Raw genomic sequence first — 22,685 nt, 5'->3', positions numbered from 1 at the left:
GCTGCGGATGAGAGGTGGGCCGCTGATGGTGACAGCTCAGTACAGATATTCCTCCGCGCATGCATATAGTCCTAAGTTAATTTCCTGGGGAGGGTACTCCTCCGCACATGGTCATGATGGGCTGTCGTAAGGAACTCGGCAGTCAGGGGTGGCTTCTCGAAGTACCAGGAGGGCATTGGATAGAGGGTATTAGCTAGTATATTAGATAACTAGAATGTATGTATACTATGTATACTAGAAGTATAGGAATAGATTCTCTTTATATTTTCTTTCCACTTAGCTTAGATAATTTAGTATGAGAATGAGTAGCTTCCTGCTTGTGTGTCATTCTACCCTTGTATTATCTTAATCCCTGTTTAGACTATGATTATTACAAGTAACATATAAATTATTAGTCAGGTTCTGTCTACTATGATCTTTCCACAGGATTAAACAAATACGATACCCCTGGAATACTTTCGGGTGAAATGCTACAATGGTATATTCTAGTAATGTCATTAAGAAATACCAACACTGACATCTCTCTGGGTCGTGCCTGTGCTCCAGCCTCAGCACGTGGGCCGACACGGCACGATCCATTCAGTGAGTCGTGCCTAATCGGGCAGTGTCCAAACATACCAATTATTTATCCACCATTTCAACCCTATAAAAAAATTAAAAAAAACCACCATCTCAAAAGTTCAACCCTAGGGGCTCCATTTGGAAAATGAGATTATGAGTGATAGATATTAGTTCTATTTTCAGATTCCCACCGTTTGGGTAGTGTGGGGATGTGATGTGCAAGCAATCCAGGTGGATTGATTGCTAGGAGAAATTACTAAATTACCCTCGCCATTTTGATGCCTATGTCATAAGTGAGTTATTCTCAGTAGGGGTGAAAACGGTAACGGAAATTCCCCGCCGACCGACATTCGTTTCCGACTTCTACCAGCCGAGCCATATAGAAATGGTAATCGACCGAAACGAGAATGGAAATGGTAAAAAAATATGGAAATGATTTTTCTATTATACCGATGGTTTTCGTATTCTTGTGAAAATTATTGTTTTTTCAGTAATATAGTAATTACCGTATTTCTAAATATATTATTATTTATAAGGTATGTCTTTACTTGGTCCACAGTTTAGATACTGATTAACTCTTCAATCAAATCCCTAACTTGAGTGCATGGCTAAATGAAGTTAATTTATAATTTATATAGTATAAGTTTGAATTTATTTATATGTACTACATAGTTATGCCAAGTTAAATATATGTTTTTATAATTTAAGGTTTTTTATTTGTACCGATTTCTGATTTGCACAGACATGTTTCCATTTGTATTGTTCAGTTTTCACGTATCGTTTAAATTTTCGACTTGACCGTCTTCAATTTCGCTTCGGACAAAAATATGGTTATGAAAATGATTTTGGTTGTTTTCCGCTCGTTTTATCCGTAGCCGTAAGGCTGTGTTCGTTTCTGCCAGTTACCAACATCTCCACCACGTTTTCTACACACATAATTTTCAAACTGCTAAACGGTTTAAAAAATCATATTGATCTATTTTTTTTTAAAAAAATAGCTAATGCTTAATTAATCACGCGCTAATGGATCGTTCCTTTTTCTATGCAGACAGAATGATTCCCATCCCACACAAACGAACGCATAGCAAGCCAGCGATCCTAACAAAAACAGCACGTACGAAAACAGAGCGGTCCACTAACGCATAATTAATTAAGTTCTAGCTATTTTTTTTAAAAAATGGATCATTATGAATTTTTGAAACAACTTTCGTAAAGATTTTTTTTTTTAAAACACACAGTTTGAGAAACGTGTGGATGGAAAAGAGAGTGGAAGTTGGTAACAGGCTCTCCCGAACACAGCAAGTTAAGAAATGAGGGACCCCTTTGCCCTGGCGCGCCGCCTCCGCCGATCCCCATCTATCCCGCGAGCGAGCACGGGGCGCCGTCGTTCGCCCTGCCGCATCAGGTGAGCACATCCTCCGCCACCGCCGAATCCCCATCCATCGCGCGAGCGAACGAGCAGGGTCGCCGTCGCTCGTCCTGCTGCTTCCGCCGCTTCCGTCCTCTTTCCCATCTCTCTCTCTCTCTCTCTACCCACGCCCTTTTTGTCGAATTTGCGTTAACCCTAGCTTCTGTTCTAGAAATTTGCCTTAAACTCAATACTAATAACTGTTTGATGGTTCCCCAAAAAGTTTGGGGGTTCAACTGAACCCCCATGTCCTATGTTAGATCCGCCAGAATTTTCGGGAGAAGCTTACTTGATTGAGAGATGTCACTTGGCTATGCCGAGAAGCTATCCTACCGAGAGGATGTGGGAAATGTCGGCATGCCTGAGATCTTCGACTCTCCTGAACTCCTCCACAAGAAGGTTGGTTTCACATGCCATTAAACTTTTACCTCCAGTTTGTGGATTCTTTGCTTCAGGGTGGCAAGTTACGAGGGAATCATCCATGGGTTTTGTATTTTTTTTGAGCTAAATTATGTGGTCAAATTGATTCTTTTAATGGGTTTTAAGCATATTTTACTTTAGATTTTTGGACAAAGTGAGATTAGCTTGAAATGTAGTCACTCAATTCTTTTTTATTCATCAGTTTGGGCATTGACATGGTCCATAACCTTTTCCATTTTATGATTGTGAAAACTTTTAAAAGTATAATCATGTTGAAGTACTTTTGGTAAGAAATACGCTAATACCATTTTCATATGACAAATCTAAATAGCTTTACTGGTAAAAAATATCTTTGAATGTTGATTACATGCATTCTGGTATGATGAGTAGAACATAATGGAGAGTATACTAAACATGAGTGAACTTAGAAGAGAGAAAACATTTAGCCTTTGCTGTTTTTTACCCTTAGAGCTGTATGTGGGTATAATGCAGAGCATGTGTGTGATCTTTGAAAGAAGAGAGTTCTTTGTTGTCTACTCAAAGTTGATCCCTTTAATGTCATTTCCTGGTGGCAAATAAGTTGACACCTACTGTCTTTGTTTGGTGCCTGAGTTCTATCCTCATCTTATAATTTGATCATGAACATGTTAGCATAAGTTATGCTCGGCTCCATGACAGTACTGAAGCAAAATTGATATCAATAATGGTTATGGCATGGCTCCAGCGCTCAAAATATCCTATCGCGCTGGAAAATATACTAAAATGAACTAATGGCTGTGAAATATCTGGCAGGCATTTGATCTATCCTCTTGTGGCTTTGTACACTCCATGTTGTAGTCAATATTTCTATATACTGATAGGGGTGCGCCAGTGAATTTATTTCACATTTTAGACTTGTTTTAATTTTTTTACTGGGTTGTTGTCCAGATAGAAGAGCTTGCAGTCATGGTGCGAGAGGTTTGTTTTTCACTGTGAATCTCAATAAATTTTGTAATTATGATTTATATATATACTCCTCCGTTTTTTAAAATATGACACTGTTGACTTTTTGAGATACGTTTGACCAATCGTATTATTTAAAAAATTCATGTAATTCTCATTTATTTTATTGTGACATGATTTATCATCAAATGTTTTTTAAGCATGACTTAAATATTTTTATATTTGCACAAAAAAATTGAATAAGACGAATGGCCAAACGTTTATAAAAAAGTCAACAACATCATATATTAAAAAAAAACGGAGGTAGTATATAGAAATTTCAATGAATTGGTCCTGATTGCTGCAGAGTAAGCATTTGGTGGTGTTTACTGGAGCAGGCATATCAACTTCATCAGGCATACCTGACTTCCGAGGGCCCAAAGGCGTGTGGACACTGCAGGTGGTACTGCTGTTTGTGCAGCTATATCTCACAATAGGTCAATAGCTCTCTTTTAATGGACTAGCAAAATGCCCATGCTTTGCTATGGGTAAAACAAAATATATGATATTGTCATAGATAATTTTTTTTAATCAAATATGGTACTATTACTTGCTTGCTTATTTGAATACTATTACTTTAGTATATTCACCTGATTCAAACAAATATTACTAGGCATAATATCAGAAAAAATCAGGGACTAATTTGTAAAAGGTGTAAAAGTAGTGGTGTTGGCAGAGCCACCACCACTACTAGTGTCTGTTACAGTAGTATAGATGAATTTATTCTTTTGAGATGGTTTTATGATGCTTGATTGCAAAGATGTGTCTGCACATACTGAAGTAGTTAAGTAAATGCAGTCTATGCTCAAGTGCATGATAGCTGAGTCTTCGCTTGGTTATCTTTTAATTTTGGTACCTTAAATTTATGCTTTGTTATTATTTTTGGATTTTTTATATGCCACGGAACAGGTTTAGGAAAAAGGTTATTGAATGGTATTTGAATGTAATAATTAAATTTTAAATATTTGCAATTCCTATGGATTATAGTATATTTCGTGATCTTTTACATTTGAATTAATATTATGACACAGTCATTTACACATGTTGCATATGTTGTCTAGCGTTCAGGAAAAGGTGTTCCTGGTGCATCACTGCCGTTTCACCGAGCTGTTCCAACCTTGACTCATATGGCACTGGTTGAATTGGAAAAAACAGGACGATTAAAGTTTGTCATAAGCCAGGTTCATATACCTAACTCAAGTTGTGTATACTGCACTTTGAATTGGTACCTATGCACAAAACCAGTCTCTACAACTACTAGTATAGTTAAATCAGTTCGTAGGAGTTGCAGATATTGACTGCTCACTTATTGTAGTGGTAAGGTGTTAGGATATTGAAATCAACACGCAATACAACTGTTACAGACTTGGGGCTGCGTGTCCCATGGGCATGCCACGCATCATGCCAGCAGTAGTGATTTGTAGGAAAGGCACCCCACAACTAGGAAGCCCTTACAATTAAAGGACATTCAGTCTTGTAAATATTGAGCGCAATCACAGCGGAGGAGGTCCTGCAGTTAAATTTTATTGAAAAAAATATTTGTAAATAGTACAAAGGAAAATTACAAGGATCTAAGCCAAGATTCTAAAAGATCTCTCTCTGGTCTTTTTAGTTTTAAAAGAAGATCCTCTTTAAAAAGACTTTGCCAACATGAAAAATGAGGGAACGCTGCTTCCAAAGATTAGATCATTTCACTGCTTCCATATATTCTATGCTGTATAAAGCACCTTTTCAATGAAGCACACTTGCTGGTGTTGTGCCTTAGCTGTGAATTGTGATCATTATGTTATTGAAACTCAGGGATGTATCCCAGGTTATCCCTATCTTGCCCCAACATTCTCAAAAAAAATGCAAACAAATTTCTCTTACTCCAATGTTGCACAAGACACAAAGAAACTCACTTTAATCTTGTAATTTGCCAAGCGAACGTGAAAACCCTTCCATCTATCTCATTCCCAGGCTTAGCCTTAGGGTGCATTCGTTTCTGAGGTTGGGGGGAGGTTTTCAGCTACATGCGAAACGAGAGCTCATTAGCAAATGATTAATTAAGTATTAACTATTATAAACTTGAAAAATTGATTTATTTGATTTATTTAAAGAAAATCCTATATAGAAACTTTTTGCTCAAAACACACCGTTTAGTAGTTCAGGAAACATGCTAACGGAAAATGAGGAAGTTGTTTGCAGTTGCCGCTTAGGACTCAGCATTAGTTCTTTTCTGATTATTCACCTGATTATTGAAACAGATTATTTGCTCCACGCTTCGAAAAATACATTTTCTCAAAAAATTCTTTTACTGAATTTCTTAGACCACTTATTTTAAGCTATTTATTAAGTTAATTTATCAATATTTACTTTATCCCTATAATTAATTAGATAATCGGCAGCAACAATCCACTCAATAATCTGTTTCAAACTAAGCCTTAGCCTTGTAATGACCATCGCCATGAAAGAGCAGCTAGCACCGAAGACCGAGTATGTTTCTATCTCTCCGGTCACTAATACCAATAACTCCACTTTCCATGTTTGACAAACTTCAGTACTAACTTTGTTGTGTTTTAAATTTAATTACAATGTTCTGTCGTGTGATGAACAAATTGATTTTATCACGATCAAGCTTATGGTATTTATGAAACTTAAGCTTTCACGGAGCTGATGGAGTTGTCTTTGCCAGAATGTTGATAGCTTACATCTCCGCTCTGGCCTCCCAAGGGAGAAGCTGGCTGAATTGCATGGAAATTCTTTCAAGGAGATCTGCCCAAGCTGTAAAAAGGAGTATGCTTTAGCCTGCTTTACTTGACTATACTTTATCTGGGACTATAAACACCAAAATATTTCCTTTTTTACTGTGGTGGTTTATTTAATTGGCTTATTCCAGATCCCACTTGTTTGAAGGTACCTTCGTGATTTTGAAATTGAGACGATAGGACTGAAGGATACTCCAAGGCGTTGTTCTGATAAGAACTGTGGAGCTAGATTAAAAGACACAGTTCTTGATTGGGAGGTACGTTTCATATGTGCTGGACTTAAGTTATATTTATATTTCTTTGTTAGTGGGCCATACTTGCTTAGCCCTTTAGCCCATCTGCAACAGATTCTTGCTTTTGTGTTTTTTCCAAAAATTGCCAAGGTGGGTGGTTCATTCGTTGGCAATTTGGCCATAAAAGCTGGCTTTCTCCAATTCAACACAAATCAAATTTACAAACAATGCATGCTTAGGGTATTCACTGTGAAAAGCTTTAAGCTGTTTTACAGACTATTATGTTTTTCTTACGACTATTATTCAACATGATATCCTCTGTACGTTCACTATAACAAGAAAATAAATAGAGAAGTTGGTTAGTGATGTGTTTGCCTTGTTATCAGTTAAGTAGTGGTGTTCTGAAATGCTATCTTGTTCTCATGTCTTCGCTCGCTGATAGATAATGAATAAGTGGGTAAGGACATTTTGCAGGATGCTTTACCCCCTGAGGAGATGGATGCTGCCAAGGAGCAGTGTCAAACAGCTGATCTTGTCCTATGTTTAGGAACTAGGTATTGGCCATGGTACCTGTACACACTAGCTAGAATTGCTTTCACGTGGTTTTATTTCATTACTGAAATTAGTGTGTTTACACGCAAGTTCTGTGATTCTATCTCCTGCAAACTTAATTTTAAGAATTTGGTACTTCCGTACTTTTGCGAATGGCGGTATTCTGGTGTGATGTGATATCATTGTAAATAGTGGCAAACAAATAGCTGTCACATCATTGTGTAGAAAAAGTGGCAAACAAATAGCTGTAATTGCTTTTTTAGATGGCTTTTCTAATACTTTTAAATTAGGGAAATTTGCCATGTACAACTTGGTTCTAGCTGTTTAATAAACATACTATTATAGAAAAGATTGGACCCACAAATACCACAATAGAACCACATAGTGACCTTGTTCACCAGTATATGGATTTATGGATGTCAAGTTGGACTACCATAGCAGGGGAAATATGTACTGGAAACCACATATCAGGTGGGTGGACGACTGCCAGGTGAACGTCCATATTGTTCCTGCCACTGTTGCCTGATCCAATACATTACCTCCTTTCTCAACAACATTTTAACTTTTTAAGAAAGGATGACTGTTTGCTTTATTATTATTTTTATTTTTGTAAAATAAATGGAAAGAACATGTTCGATACCTCTGTTAACTCCACAGCAGGGGCATAGTTATGTTGGGCAATTGGCTGTCTGGGTGAGGATAACTTTAGGATTACTATTCAAAATACACCTTAAATTTTGAATTCTATACTAAAATGTGGTACAGTTTTTCTATGTTTGAACTGGAAGATCAATGGCTAGACAAATATTTCTTTGTATTATCTTTATGTTAGAAAATTATTACCTGATCAAATATGCACTTGATGACATGTCATAAACTACCATGTAGTTCTTCAATAATTGGGATCCATTTACTCTAGATGCATGGAAGTGTGGGTTTTGCATACTGCTCCTTTTATGGAATGCTTGGCACTAGGAGTGAGCCCCATGATGCTGCAAAAGCAGTAAAAGCATGTGTATATTCTACTCTACAGTTGCACAAATATGGACATGTAACACAAGACTCAATATTTCCTTATAATGCCTATGCGACATCATGGACTCATTGCTGTAAGACAAGAAGTATTCCATTCACTAAATCATCTCAACTTTGAAAAACGGATCATTCCATGAGGAGTGGTAGGTCGGTGTTGTAGTGTCTCTTAAGGCTATTGTAAATTGGTTTGTGCATCCATAGCATAGTGAGTCATCTGGGAATGCTTTATAGGTGGGAGCTGTAATCTGGATTGGTCCATAGCCAGATTCAGGGCTCAGAAAACCAGGGTAACTTGCTGGTTAGCACCCTGCAAACCTTCAATCGGGCTGGTTCATTTTTTTTCCTAATCTGAGCAGTTCACGCTTTACTACTCACTCAAATTAACTTCAGTTGGAATAGGTACATATAGGCTTCTAATAGATTTTTCTCGAGAATCTTAAAAAAAAAACTTAAATGGTTTTCGCCTAATACTTGCCAACCAGTCAAGTTCCAATTTCAGTACTGATTCTGTTATCTCAAACCCTGTTATTAATATGTTATGCAGCTGCTTGCTTTTGATTTGTTAAAAAATCAAAGGAGTGATCTTTGACTTGTCTTAATGAACTGATCAAAATCGCTTTGATATGAATTCATTAGTAATGCTCTTGATATACCGGTAACCATTCTTCAATGCCCTAACTATTTGACATTTTTGTTGAACAACTTTATGTTAATAACGGGTGATGTCTCTTTGTCCCTATCCTTTTCTGATTTCCACTACTGTGCAGTCTGCAGATTACTCCTGCTTGTAATATGCCTCTGTTGTCACTGAAGAATGGGGGGAGGGTGGCTATTGTAAATCTTCAGGTACGTGCAACTAAATAACAATATTAAGTCTTGAGAAGCACTAAATTGAATGCACGTTATGGTTCTTCCTTCGTAAGGTCTTTCTATGTAGCACTAAACTATGACTCAACTCATGGATGTTAGTATTTATGGCTACATATAAATTATTAAAATATCTTTTGGCATGTTTTGGAAATTTCAAGTTTGTTATATGGCTGTTTCTTTATGCTTCTGACAAAATTTGTAGTTTGTACTGCTTCAACTTGTATACTTAGACTTGGGGTTTATAATTGGATTCCTGATTCATTATAAAGTTAGAAATTGCAAATATGGTATTAACATGCACATGGTGTACAATTGATGCAACTTTTGCTCTCTCCATTTTTGAATATTTGCATTCTAGGTTAATATTTTGTTCCCAGATATAAATCATACCATCACCTCAAGACAACTTTTTACTTGTCTGTCCTATATACCCCTTCCTTCATAATGCAATGTTATTTGAATTTTACCTTCCCAAGCATAACCATCCAAAGGGCATTTACTAGTATAGACTTAATCAGGTTATGTACAATCCAAAGAACCATAAATACATGCTTTCCATCCATATTTCTCAAATATTCGATTACACATGCTCATGGGTTCATTCATGTGCTAGTTTTGAATGTGCAGCCAACTGTTCATTTCAAATAGGCATATGACTGAGCTAATGTCACGACCCAAGGCCATGGTGAGATAACCACCGCCGGGAGGATAACTGGGTGGCGTCGGCTCGTGGAGAAGGGATGTAGATTTAGGCTAGGGAGAAGAACATTACAGGAAGGGAGATATTAGACTAATTGATATTCATTGCTTAATTGATAATAGACATAATCCCATCCTTTTATAGATGGTACAACTTGACCCCTAAGTAAGATTCAATCTTATCTTATCTCTAACTTAACTGGTATGGGCTATCCATGGGCCTTGGCCTCATGACCTAATGCCCGTGACAGCTAATGAATGAATTAAATGATGTTTTGCCATGGCTGCATGGAGCCATATTAGACGGAGCTATATGAGACATGGTGCAGTAGGAGTTATCACACAGTAACCAGCAGAGGTGTTATGCCAGTTAAAGGCAGGAGAGAGGGCGAGTAAGTTAGAATTTAGAGACCAGTTATTGCTTTATTATATATTTTGGTTAGTTATTAGTTGCACTTGCACAAGTTGTTACCATTCTTCTTTGATTTGGAGATGCCTAGGACAGAAGGTTATTGTGACACACTTTTGGGTAACAAGGAATGATGGATTCTAGTTTTCCTCTATTCTCCAATACGGTCTAGTGCCTTTAGCTGGTGACTAGTGGTTTGGAAGAGCTCCTGGCTGGCTGAATGGTTGACCAAGGGCAAGAGCCCTAATTCTAATCTCGGTCTTCAGACCCTAACCCTATGATGCTCATAACAATGAAGACAATTTGGTCTTTTACACAGGTGTCTTGGCTGATGAGCAAAATCCTAATACATCATCTATTAAGGATTGGAGGGAGTATTTTTTAAAATGTGAAATCTACTAAGTGGTTATACTTCCAGAATTTTCAAAATACAACATTGGCCATTTTGCTCATCTTAAAAAAATGAGCCTTTTAATGGTCAAGATTGTAATATAATAATTAATAAACATAGATTACATTGTCATATATGGATATATGTATATTTGTAATGTAGATAAATATTGAAAGTTTACAATGACATGTGATAAATCCCCAAAAGAGATGCAGACAGATATTTTTTTTTTCATTTCTTCTCTCCTTCGTATTCAGGCAACTCCGAAGGATAAAAAGGCAAGCCTTGTCATTCATGGATTTGTGGATAAGGTAGGTATGTTAGTGAGTTTCATTTGTTTCTATTTCATCCCCTTGCGGTAGCTATTTAACCGTGTTAGTGCAGGTCATTGCTGGGGTTATGTATATGATGAATCTGCGTATCCCTCCATATATTCGTACTGACTTTGTTCAAATTAGTCTCCGGAACTCGGTCAAAAGTACGATCATCTCACCATCTCTCGCATTGTCATTCTTATCTAGTTTTGAACATTGCTTTTAGTTACGTACAACAAACTGAGGTTAGTTAATAAAGCTGAATACTGTTATCATTAAAGCTGTATCATTAGTTAGATGTTGAACAACAAGAATTATCAGGTTATTTCGAACTATAGTCTCAATATCATAGGCATACTACCAAATGTGATACACGGTTATTTTATGTTGTGTCCATCCATAAATAATAGTATTTTTTCATAGGATCTTCCTTAGCAACTCTCGGTATCATCTCAACAACTCGATGGACAAAATGATATTTTAGCCTGTTTTATCCTAGAAGATAGATTTGAATTGCTTATTAACTCAAACCGCACCACTGCTTTTGTTTTGCAGAAAAATGCGTGAGATGGACTCTCCGAGTAACAAGCATTCATGGCTTGCGAGCACCTTTGCCATTTCTTCGATCAGTTGAGGTTGTGCAATTATTTAACTGATAGTACATCAACATACTCTTTGATCAATCGAGAACAAATAGATTATGGATAGCTACTCCGTTCTCATTGTAGACTTATTCATAAGGATAAAAAGGGTAGATTAAATGAAATTTTGGCCATTCATTTATACCATGTTGGAGAAGAAAGATCATTTGTTTATGACTGAGAGCATTTGTTTAGCAATGGCAAGCAAAGTTCTAAATAGCATATAGCAGGGTCATAGCAGATTGGGGTTGATATAGAGGCTAGCGGGTAGAGGGTACTATATTCCAGTGGTGGAGTTAAAAGAAAAACTCTAGATTAGATTTTGAGTTATTCATGAATATACTCATGACTTACCTTACCTCAACATAGTAAAATAGTGTATGCAAGTTTACAACACAAGGAAAAGATAAAAATGGACATGTATTATGCTAATTTATAACAAGCCAACAAGGTGTTCAAATGAACAATCAACACAACTCAGCAAGGTAACACAAATTCAAGTTTCAAATTTCATTCTAATATTGCAAACTTAGTAGACAAACAACTTTCGGAGAATGAACTCTCACATTAGTCTATTTTGCTGTAAGTTGTAGTTTCATGGTTGTTAAGGCGTTCGCCTTAGTGTTCCTAAGGCGGTAAGGCACTGCCAGGGTGTAAGGCGTCCGCTCCACCTCACGTTGCCTCCGCCTTGCGGGAAAAACTAGAGGAGAAAGGCAAAATCAAGGGGATAAACCGGTCCTGGAGAAGCAGGCGGTAGTAGGGGAAGGGGTAGGAATGAAAAGAGCTGACCTACATCGTCGTCGCTGACGTCCCCAACCACTGGCAAAGCCAGATCCACTCTTAGAATTGTGTATTACTCTAGGTTAGAGGCATAAATTATCTTCGAAATAGAAACTAGTCACTAAAAGTAGATGGTTATATAACTACATAAGGAAGAAGTAGTGAACAGCCATCTTGAAATTTCTAGACTGACATATTTGGGAAGAAAATAGCAAGAATGACATGTATCTAGTGATGGTAGAAGTATATTTTAGTAGCTGATACTAACAAAACCAGTCATTTTCTTCTGAAATAGCATGGATGTTAGAAGCTAATTCTCAAATTACCAAATATATATGTGTAAAATATTTCTCCATTATATTATATGGATATAGTGATATATGATTAAACTATTCTGACTTACCAACAGGTTTCCTTTCCTGAAAGACCTGACATGAAGCCTGTAGTACTAAAGGAGCAACCATTTTCTTTGCAGAGGTATGTTGGAGCATTCAAAGTTCCCGAGTAGACATTTGAGGTCTGTGGCATATTTCACAGCAGGACACTTGTTACTTTTGTAGAGAAACATCAATGAATAGACCGTTTGTCATGCTATTGACATTCAACTTTAGTGATGGTTGCGGCTGTTCGAGCTCTTCCATTGAATGGCCTGTTGATTTTCTGGTAAGGAGATTCTGGCAAACCTTCATCTTCAAATTTCTGTTGCCTGCAGTTGGCAATATGTTAGAACCTCCAATTGAACTTTATTTTGTGTAGGGTGGGACCAATAGAATTTTGTTCAGGCATCTGTCTAGGTGGTGATGGTTGACGCTAGATAGTATTTGACTTTTCCTATATTTTCAAGTTTTGGTCTTATTATGAGAAATAGCTACATAGTACCCTGCTGTTCATATGGACTGGATCTGTATTGTTGTAACGTGCTAAGCATTGCATGCATTAGAAACTCGATTTCTTCCATTTCTGATAGCTTGCCAGGTGCTCAGAATTGGCCAATTTAGGGTGTCTCATCACTTTTTCCTGTTTCTGTGATTTTTCAGCAATACTTTGAGTCTTAGTCTTCTCCCATCCCATATGACTGTTAACATCATCTTAGGGTGTGATTGTTTTGAGGGTGATAGGATGGGGCGATCCATAGTTTTTGGGGCGATCTATGTTAGATGTTTTGGTTGGGTGGACGGGATGAGCCAGTACCTTCTGACTTGGATTGGGAAGGCCTGTAACTGGTTGTGAAGCAGGAACTGGCTGTTTTTTTTGCCTTTTGCTTTATTCCTGCATATGTGACAAATAGATAAATCATACAATGAACCAAGCTGTTATGATATTCAATACGTGCTAAAATATACTATACTGGTAACATGAAGAGGACACCTTTTTGTTCTTGTTCCTTCCGATGAACTTGAAGTGATGGATTAGCCATAGAAATAGAAGTTATTATGCATTTACTTCTGTCCTCAGTTAATTTGTACCTTCTGCATATTATCCTCTTAAGACATGCATAAAATCAGCTCAACGTGTTAATTAACATCATTGCATCAGATACACGTCTTTCCTTACCATATTTCTCACTTCTCAAAAATGTCATTATACAGAAGCAAAAAGACAGCTTTGTCAGGGATAGAAGTCTAGTCCTGCAAGAGTTGCAACATGCTGCAGAGCATCGATCACGTGCAGGGCAGCATGCAATTCTGGAGAGGGAGGGTGTGCCAAGAGCTGAAACGTCAATTCATGCACTTGTGACCAACATCGTCAGGTATGATACTGAAGATAGCAAGGCGGCAGTTCCCATGGCTACATGGATGAACAGCAACGGCAGCCTTTCGAAACGGCATATGGATGCCATTGGTTGCAACCCAGCATCGTCAAAAAAGCAGAAGTTGGTTGCTACTCGTCATCGGCGAAAGGGCTTGAACCCTGCTACTCAGAAAGTTTGATGGCTGTTTGTTCTAGTTGTCAGACTAGAGTTAGGATAGATGCATGAGATGTTCACAGTAGCTAGAGTAAGGTGTTAACAACTTCTAGTGCATGTGAAAGCTGGTAGAATTTTAACTTGACAAGCCCAACGTAATTCAGCAACCATCTCAAAAGAAACTGGTTGTGGGGCTTGATGGTATGTTTTGTAAAGCTCGGGAAGATGAAGAAACCTCTAAATCATTAAGGATGATCTGAGGAACTGGAGGTAAAGTGAACCGTACAAAGAAAATAAATGGAAGGCGAGACAATTTTTTATTGCTGCAGAGAAAGTTACTTTCAAGTGGTTGATATCTCTATGGTTCGTGGTTGTATCTGTGGACGGTGAGTGCCTGATGTTCTTTTACCTGTGATGTTATTGTGGATGGCAGCATAACATTTTGTTAAGGGATTATCATCAAACTTACGTGCTCGGTATTACCGTGGATGATCTAGCAAAAACCTGCTTGCTACAAGCCTCTATATAATCTGTTAAATTTGCCTGATTACGGTGTGCCTGTTAGGTCTTCTGCCATTAACAGTCTTTTACTGCGTCTAACATCGTTTTCAACGCGAATTGGTCTGACCGTTAGGAATGAAAGGATCATGGCGAAATTCTGTACACGGCATTATCTTTGTAAAATTCTATTCACAGGTCCGTTTTGATGCATTCAACAATAATCAACATAGGTGTGAATTCAAGTGAGCACGTATAAACCTCTCTGCTGTCAGTCTACCATAGCGAAAAAGTCCTACTGAAAAAGAAATTCTGTAAAAAAAAAAGGAGGGGCCAATAAAGGAGGAGATTTTCTTCAATTCTTGGAGAAGTAATATACCGCCCACTATTTGAGAGTTTTTAACTAAGGCCTCCTTTGGAATTGAGAGCTTTTGGAGGAATTCAACTGAAAAAGTAATTCATGTTAAAATTCTATAAAATTCAAGCGTTCCAGAAGAGCCCAAAACTTGTTTGATTTGTTGCTCTTATGTAAGACGAACTAGCAAGCATATATTATATTAAGTGATGATGTGGTGATGACGCAACTTGTTCTGTTCTCAAATGAACGTTCCGGTGGTCACAAGTCACAACATGAAGTTTTGGACATGTAACAAGTCGAACTTACAAAAATTTCACTCATAAAAAATGTTTCGACTGGATATATATAAAAAGTATATGTATACATTTGTCTCATTATTTTCGTAACACCATAATTTATCCGCTTTTTACATATTTTGAAATAGACAATAAGTGATCAGACCAACATTTTGAAGAGCACGCTGATAGCCAAAACGACACGTCATACGTTACCATGAATGGAGGGAATAGACGAATAGTCAAAACTGTGCTGCCAGCCAGAATTTGATTCCCACTGATCACAACTCACCGTTATTCTTGTGCGTACTGCACAAGATATCAACATATCCAGGAAAGGGAGCTGGCCATCAACTGGATAACGATCGAGACATTCAATTTGCGAAAGAACACTTCAAAAAACCGGCTGAAAAAATTATTTAACTGTGGGAAACTTGGTAATTCTAAGTGATAATTTACAGATTGCTTGTTAAATTTGTTTCTACGAATTAAAAATGATACAATTTGAACATATAATATCATTTATGATGAAATGGGATTATTGAAAGGTTGACGTTTCAAGTTTAAAGATAATACAAAGGCGTCACAATACAGTATGAAAAAAATTAACGAGGACAATAGTAACTTAATGGTGGATCGAAAAATATAAAGGAATATTTGCAAACCTTGTCATTGGCATTTTTTTTTCCAACTCAAGCTGTCGTTACTATATACATCATCTCGACATGTAAAAGTTGCGTACTAAAATTATGTTCAACAAAAAATGTATTTAACTCTTGTAACAAATTAGTAATTGATATGAAGATAGAAGTTCAACTTTGAGATATATCAACGGACTGGTAAGGTCAATTTTGATTGATAACATATTTTTGAATGGACCTATCAGGTCAATTCGAGAACATATGTAAGATAGTAGTTTCTTCAATACAAGTTCCAAAGAGACTAATAATTAAATACTTCCTCCATTTTATATTATAAGTCGTTTTAATTTTTATCTATTCAAACTTTTTTAAATTTGATCAAGTTTATAGAAAGATATATCAATATTTTTAACACAAAACAAACATATTATCAAAATTTATTAAATGTTAGTTTTAATAAAGCTAATTCGATGCTGTAGATGTGGTTATTTTTTTATAAACTGGTCAAACTTAAGTAAGTTTGATTAGGAAAAAGTTAAAACGACTCTATTGTAGAACGAAGGGAAGTAGACAATATTTATACTGTTGCAAATGACAATCACTTGCGTTTTTCGATCTTGATGCGATTGCATTATTGGAATGAAAACAAAATGATATTGCAGCGAAAAAAGGAGTAAATGGAGAACATCAGCTTTCAAATGGTCTGAAATCAAAATTTCATTAGGGACATGAAAATTGAATTCACACAGTTGCAAAAACGAAAGAAATTAATTTGAAGGTAGGAAAGCAAGGTCATAAACTGCCTTGCCATTAGGGTAAAGAGATAGTAGTTCCCTGCAAATCCATTGGCAGGTAGAAGGTTGCTCCTAGCAGTTCTATGTACGTAGACGCGTAGTATGCTAAATTGTTGAATCTTTGTGATCACCTGTTGCATGGCTATCTATTCAGGGAAAAAAAAGAGAGAGAGAAAAGCTTGACATTATGTTGAAAAAACTGAAGGATGATATGCTAAAGTCTAATTCTGGACAGCCCAATGCGGACAATCATCTTCAACCATGACCTTTGAATGTTGGGATTATGCTAGTGTGTGGCAAAAGGTCCTGTAGGCTCCAGCATTAATTCTTCGTTGCCAGCTCTTCCACGGTGGATCGTGAGGTGGATGCCTTCGTGTCTGACATGTTTTTGGCTAGTCGGTAAGCTAGGATGCTAGCTCTGGTTTCTTTTGGGTTCGGATGTGTGTTTTTCTTGTGGAGAACGTCATGTGCCCTTCACGCTCTTTTATTTTCTTCCTTGTGTTTTCTCCTATGTGTAATACTTATTGTAAACTTGTTATCCTTCTATTTATCCTCGAGGGCATTTAAACGTTTTGGCAGTTAATGTTTGCATGTGGAAATCTCTCCCCTGATGACTTTTCAAAATAAAATAAAAATTGAAGAGTAAATTTCAGAAAACTGCAACTTTAGTGACAAAACTATCAGTTTGCTGCAACATTAGCGACATGTTTCAGTTTGCTGCAACAATAGCGTGGGAAATTATCATAAAGCTGCAACTTTTACGTTATATGATACTACAGTTGTCATCTATATGTATTGTAGCAGCATATAACATAAAAGTTGCAGTTTTGTGATAATTTTCCACGCTATTGTTGCAGCAAACTAAAACATGTCGCTAATATTGCAGCAAACTGATAGTTTTGTGACTAAAGTTGTAGTTTTCTAAAATTTACTCAAAATTAGATGATGACAGAAATTGGTTACCTATGGTGACGGTGACTCTACATTGATTCACTATAAATACTACGTTTGTCCCAATCAAGGATGAGTTTATTACGAGGAAAAAGCACTTATAACTATATATAGCTAAGCTGTTGAATAGACTTGACATCCATTAGAGTGACAGAGCGTGTGTAAATTTCAACCTAGTAGTCGCAAACCTTAACTCCAGGGACAGTGAGACGCTGAGTGCACGTTGATCACACTAGCAAATACTCCCTCCGTTTCAGGTTATAAGTCGTTTTGACGTTAGTCATAGTCAAACTGTTTTAAATTTAACTAAGTTTATAAACAAATATAATAATATTTATAATACTAAATTACTTTCATAAAATCAATAATTGAATATATATCCATAATAAATTTATCTTTGATTGAAAATGTTACTACTTTTCAAACTTAAAATAGTACATTCATAATAAATTTATCTTTGATTGAAAATGTTACTACTTTTTAAACTTAAAATAGTTTAACTTTGGCCAAAGTCAAAACGACTTATAACCTAAAATGGATGGAGTAGCAATTCCTCGGCATGCCTGGGTGGACTGGGCCACAATACGTTTGATGGCTTGCATGCCTGTGAAACGACTTGCATAGTTTTCCGACGGTTGTAAGGTGTTGATAACGTGACTTAACATAGGCTGTTTTATAGAGGTTTTATTTATGTGCTTATAGTGGGTAAATATCAACTATAAAGAAGAAATAAATTTCAACTTGTGTAATAAATTATATATATATATATATATATATATATATGTATGTATGTATGTATGTATGTATGTATATATACACACACACATAGGCGCTCGCTCACCAAATATGAGTGTCCGTGCTAAGTTTAGAACTTCATCCCTGGTAAATTGGTTCTAGAAAAAGAGTCGTAACCAATTAAGATACGCTCGCATCGCTAAATTATATGTATTAGGTGAAATCCTGCATGTTGTTTTGGAGTTTAGTATGATAACAATCAGTAGAAATAATGCGTAGGATAGCTAGATGACATAAGCTTATATAGTTGATGTGATTTATGATAATTTAAATAGTATATAAAATAATGATATAAATTTAAAAGTAAGATGATGTGACATTATGAGAGAAGAAAAAGAAATAAGATAATTTGGACCATAGATTAATCATCTAAGGGCTAAAAATTATTAAGGTGATATGACTTAATGAGAGAAGAAAAGAAGAGAGATAATTTGGACCATAGATTAATCATCTAAAGGGTTATTAAAACAATTAATGTGATATGGCTTAATGAGAGAAGAGATAAATAACATTGTAAGTGAGAATAAACTATATAGGACCTATATAGGATACTATAAAAAATAATGGAGAGATATATTAAAATATTATGTGGGATAAAGATTTAACATGCTTTTATTTTAAAGCTCTAAAATTTTATAAATTATACATAATACATATAGCTTGCTTGCATAATGTTTAAGATATAATAATTGTTAGTAGACGATAATGCGATATTTTTGCATATTAAACTTTAGTGGGTTGCAACGTAGAATTAAATTTGCTTCACAACACTTCAAAAACCGGCTATCACTTATTAAATTTCAACTTGTGCAATAAATTATATTCAATTTGCTAAAAGAAAACACACTGCAAAAACCGGCTAAAATTTGTTAACTTTCTACTTATGCCATAAATAAATAAATCACATATAATCACAGCCAACTGACGCATCCTTGTCTCCGAAACACGGAGCGGTTATCGAAATCGGACTCCGTGTCCATACGTTGGCGCGCCTTCAAATTCCAAGTGGAAGAGAAACCATCCCCATGAAGCGACGCCACGTCGAGCGCGCGTCGCATGCAAAGCCCTAGGCTACACCCCTACACGACGCAATCTTAGGCCTCGCCACTGCCGCTTCGCTTCGCCATGGCTGACACCGACCATCGCCGCCGCGGCGGCGCCACCCGCGCGCACGTCGTCCTGTTCCCGTTCATGGCGCAGGGCCACGTCGCGCCGTTCCGGTGCATCGCCGCGCTAGTCCGCCGGTGCCGCCCGGACGCGCGCCTCACCGTCGTCGCTACCCCCGGCATGGCAGAGGCCTTCCGAGCCCACCTCGTCGCGGATGGCGTCGGTGATGGGCGTCTGGCCGGCGTCCACGAGCTCCCGTTCCTCCCCGCGGAGCACGGCCTCCCCGCCGGCGCCGATACCTCGGCCAGCATCGGGTTCCAGCAGCTCATCACCCTCTTCCTCGCCTCCGAGTCACTCCGCCCGGCGTTCCGGCGCTTCGTCGACGATCTCAGGGCGGCCAACCCCGGCGACGACATACACGTCATGGCGGACCAGGGGCGAATCCCATGTGATTCATGGGTATTCACCTGAATACCCATAGAATTTAAAAGAAAATAACTATATATAGGTATGTTATGCATATATACATGAGAAATTAGAAGGAAGTACAGCATGTATAGCCCAAATGAAAAGAAGCTCATTTATTCGCAGCAGACCATACATTCCTCCCCATCTTGGCCCAACGAATAGGCCCACTGGCCCAAAAACGAACAAAACCCTAGTCCCTATCCCCCGGTCAGCCAGTCCCCACCCCTTCTGTCGTCCCAGCCCCAATCCGCCGCGCCTCCACTCATCCCCACCAACGGGCGACGGGGCATCGAGAGCTCGACGCTCGGCGGCGCCGGCCGCCGGCTCGGCGCGTCGCCAGAATCGCCACCAGCCTCATCTCCCTGGACCCTGGTCCCTGGGCCTGCTGCTGCGGAGGCGGCGTGGCCTGCGACGACGCCGCCGCCTCCTCGGGGACGGGCGACGCTGAGCAGCTGAGGTTCGCACGGACGGCGGTGGCGCTGCGGCGCACGGCGGCAGCCGGTTGCGGCGACGCACCCCCGCGTCGGCGCGTCCCCTTGGTCCCTAGACAGCTGGACAGTGGACTGGCACTGGTAAAATAAATCCTCTTGTCAAATTCCCCAAGCGATTGGCCATTGCTTAATTGCTATTGCTTAGAAGTTAAATTAGTCACAAATTTGAACTGTAGGTCTTGAAATTTGAAAAATGAAGAAGAAGAAGACAATAAATTTGAAGTCTTTGTGGGAAAGGTCAACCAAGTCTCAGAAAGTAGCTTCCACCTCTGATCCAAAACCATTAACCATTGAGAGTGAAGTTCAGATCCCAGAAAATGCCCCTTCTAGTCCTATTCAGCTACTACTTGAAGCACCCAATGCCCATGATAGTGATATGTCCCCAAGTGTGCAGTTGGAGATAGACATCTTGACTATTGTGCTACTGTTTGTATCTTTAAGGCTTTAAACATGTCATTACCACTCCTGTATGATTTTCCCAGTCCAATTTTTTGAGTTCTGTATGATTTTTTTTCAACTTTGAATACCCTTTGCTCAAATCCTGGATCTGCCACTGTGGCGGACATGTTCTTGGGATGGGCGGTGGACGTCGCCCGCGACACCGGCGCGTCAAGCTCCATCGTGCTCACCTGCGGCGGCTACGGCTCGGCGCTCTACTTCTCGCTGTGGGACAGTGTCCCGCTTCCGGTGACAGCTTCCCCCGACGACGGCTTCCCGCTGCCGCGTTTCCCGGATGTCCGCGTGCAGCGCTCGCAACTCACCAACCACCTCGCGGCGGCCGACGGCAACGACGCCTGGTCCACGTTCATCCAGAGGCAGATCGCTGCCTTCTCCCGCGCCGACGCGCTGCTCGTCAACACGGCGGAGAACTTGGAACCCAAGGGGCTAAGCATGCTCCGTCAATGGCTTAACGTCCCGACCTATCCCGTCGGCCCGCTGCTCCGCGCGCCGGCGCCCTCGCCGGAAGCCAAGAAGACGAGCCCCATCCTGGAGTGGCTCGATGAGCAACCACCTGGCTCCGTGCTGTACATATCGTTCGGATCGCTGTACAGGATCACTGCGCCGCAGATGATGGAGCTCGCGAGAGGGCTCGAGCAGAGCAGCCATAGGTCCGTCTGGGTGATCCGGCCGCCGGCGGGGAACGACGCGAACGGCGAGTTCTCGCCGGAGTGGCTGCCTGAGGGGTTCAGGGAGCGCGCGGAGGCGGAGGGGCGCGGGCTGGTGGTGCGGTGCTGGGCGCCGCAGGTGGAGATCCTGGCGCACGCCGCCACCGGCGCGTTCCTGACGCACTGCGGCTGGAACTCCGTGCAGGAGGCGCTCGGCCACGGCGTGCCGCTGCTCGGGTGGCCGCTCTCGGCGGAGCAATTCTACAACTCCAAGCTGCTCGCGGAGGAGACGGTGTGCGTGGAGGTGGCGCGCGGGAGCGCCGCCGTGGACGCGGCCAAGGTGGCAGCTGCCGTGGAGGCGGTGCTCGGCGAGACGTCGATGGAGCGCGCCGCGATGAAGCGGAGAGCGGCAGAGATGAAGGAGGCAATCGACGCGGCGAGGGACGGCGACAAATCGTCGGTGACGGTGATGCGGAGGTTCTTGGACGAGGTGTTGCCGCCGCGCGGCGCTCAGTTCATGGCCTCATGGGCGCTCCAATCAGCATGCTTTCGGGACGGCGCGATGAGTCATCAACTCCGGTCATCTCACCCAATGATGTAAAATACGGAATAATATGATTGTTAGATGAATTAAGGTATTGTAAAACGGCTAGTTGAAATAAATTAGAATTGCGTGGATTAACTGGTGTTTCTAGTAATTTAGGAAAAAAAATTGGTGGAGACCGGATGTAAACCGGCTCCCGTGCAGTCCTGACCCCGATGGTTGCCGCGTGGACATTCTCAGAATCGGACGTCTAGCTCGTTGCGGCTTCAAGCACAACGCAAATACGGCAGATGAGCCTCGCTCGACTCGGCTCCCGGGCCGTCGGCTTTCAGGCTCAGATCCCTCTCCTACCGGTTCCTCCGCAGCCGCCGCCGCCGCTGGCGGCCAGCGGCGCCTTTCTCATCTACTGTCTCTCGTCCGTCGTCACTCCCTTTCTCGAACGTCGTCCACTCGGCGGTGATGACGAGGGCAACCGGCTCGCTGGCCACAACACCACAATCGACCCACTGCGGCAACAACTCCATGCATGGTTGGTCGTTTCGGCAAGAAACTTAATTACCGGTAAGGAGATTGAGGTTGAGGATGATGACGCGGAGGCTGTACACATCGGTCTTGTGATTTTCAGTTTATATATATGAAACCCAAGAAATGTAGTGTGAATCTGGAGCAAATTTGTTCAGAGACAACAAGGTAGTAGATAATGTTAGTAA

General features: G+C 39.8%; 2 protein-coding genes across 3 annotated transcripts; both read left to right on the top strand.

The window, feature by feature from the left end:
- Nucleotides 1-1,857: 1,857 nt before the first annotated feature.
- On the top strand, nucleotides 1,858-14,281 carry LOC127770248 (NAD-dependent protein deacetylase SRT1). Of its 2 annotated transcripts, XM_052295910.1 has the most exons (15): nucleotides 1,858-1,966; nucleotides 2,193-2,368; nucleotides 3,317-3,346; nucleotides 3,678-3,770; nucleotides 4,432-4,551; nucleotides 6,045-6,145; nucleotides 6,266-6,374; nucleotides 6,825-6,904; nucleotides 8,705-8,783; nucleotides 10,564-10,617; nucleotides 10,691-10,784; nucleotides 11,176-11,255; nucleotides 12,451-12,518; nucleotides 12,602-12,704; nucleotides 13,631-14,281. In XM_052295910.1, the coding sequence occupies exons 2-15, from the start codon at nucleotides 2,270-2,272 to the stop codon at nucleotides 13,970-13,972; spliced, it is 1,452 nt and encodes a 483-aa protein (XP_052151870.1). In that variant the 5' UTR covers nucleotides 1,858-1,966; nucleotides 2,193-2,269; the 3' UTR covers nucleotides 13,973-14,281. The 2 variants fall into 2 exon arrangements, with proteins under 2 accessions (XP_052151870.1, XP_052151871.1); XM_052295911.1 differs by lacking the exons at nucleotides 1,858-1,966; nucleotides 2,193-2,368 and having other exon boundaries at nucleotides 4,439-4,551.
- A 5,103-nt stretch (nucleotides 14,282-19,384) lies between these two features.
- LOC127770743 (UDP-glycosyltransferase 92A1-like) lies at nucleotides 19,385-22,032 on the top strand. The gene is made up of 2 exons (XM_052296555.1): nucleotides 19,385-19,788; nucleotides 20,880-22,032. Exons 1-2 carry the CDS (start codon nucleotides 19,385-19,387, stop codon nucleotides 22,030-22,032), a joined length of 1,557 nt encoding a protein of 518 aa, XP_052152515.1.
- Nucleotides 22,033-22,685: the final 653 nt, after the last annotated feature.

Source organism: Oryza glaberrima, chromosome 4 (assembly GCF_000147395.1).
Source record: "Oryza glaberrima chromosome 4, OglaRS2, whole genome shotgun sequence".
Classification (NCBI taxonomy): Eukaryota; Viridiplantae; Streptophyta; class Magnoliopsida; order Poales; family Poaceae; genus Oryza; species Oryza glaberrima.
Note: the sequence above shows the minus strand (reverse complement) of the source record. Positions and strands in the feature narration are given on the sequence as shown.

Coding starts and splice junctions, on each gene's coding strand:
- LOC127770248 (XM_052295910.1), top strand. CDS start 2,270: ATGTCACTTGGCTATGCCGAGAAGCTATCCTACCGAGAGGATGTGGGA. Junction 2,369..3,316: donor CTGAACTCCTCCACAAGAAG/GTTGGTTTCACA, acceptor GTTGTTGTCCAG/ATAGAAGAGCTTGCAGTCAT. Junction 12,519..12,601: donor CAACCATTTTCTTTGCAGAG/GTATGTTGGAGC, acceptor TTACTTTTGTAG/AGAAACATCAATGAATAGAC.
- LOC127770743 (XM_052296555.1), top strand. CDS start 19,385: ATGGCTGACACCGACCATCGCCGCCGCGGCGGCGCCACCCGCGCGCAC. Junction 19,789..20,879: donor CCCGGCGACGACATACACGT/CATGGCGGACCA, acceptor TGGATCTGCCAC/TGTGGCGGACATGTTCTTGG.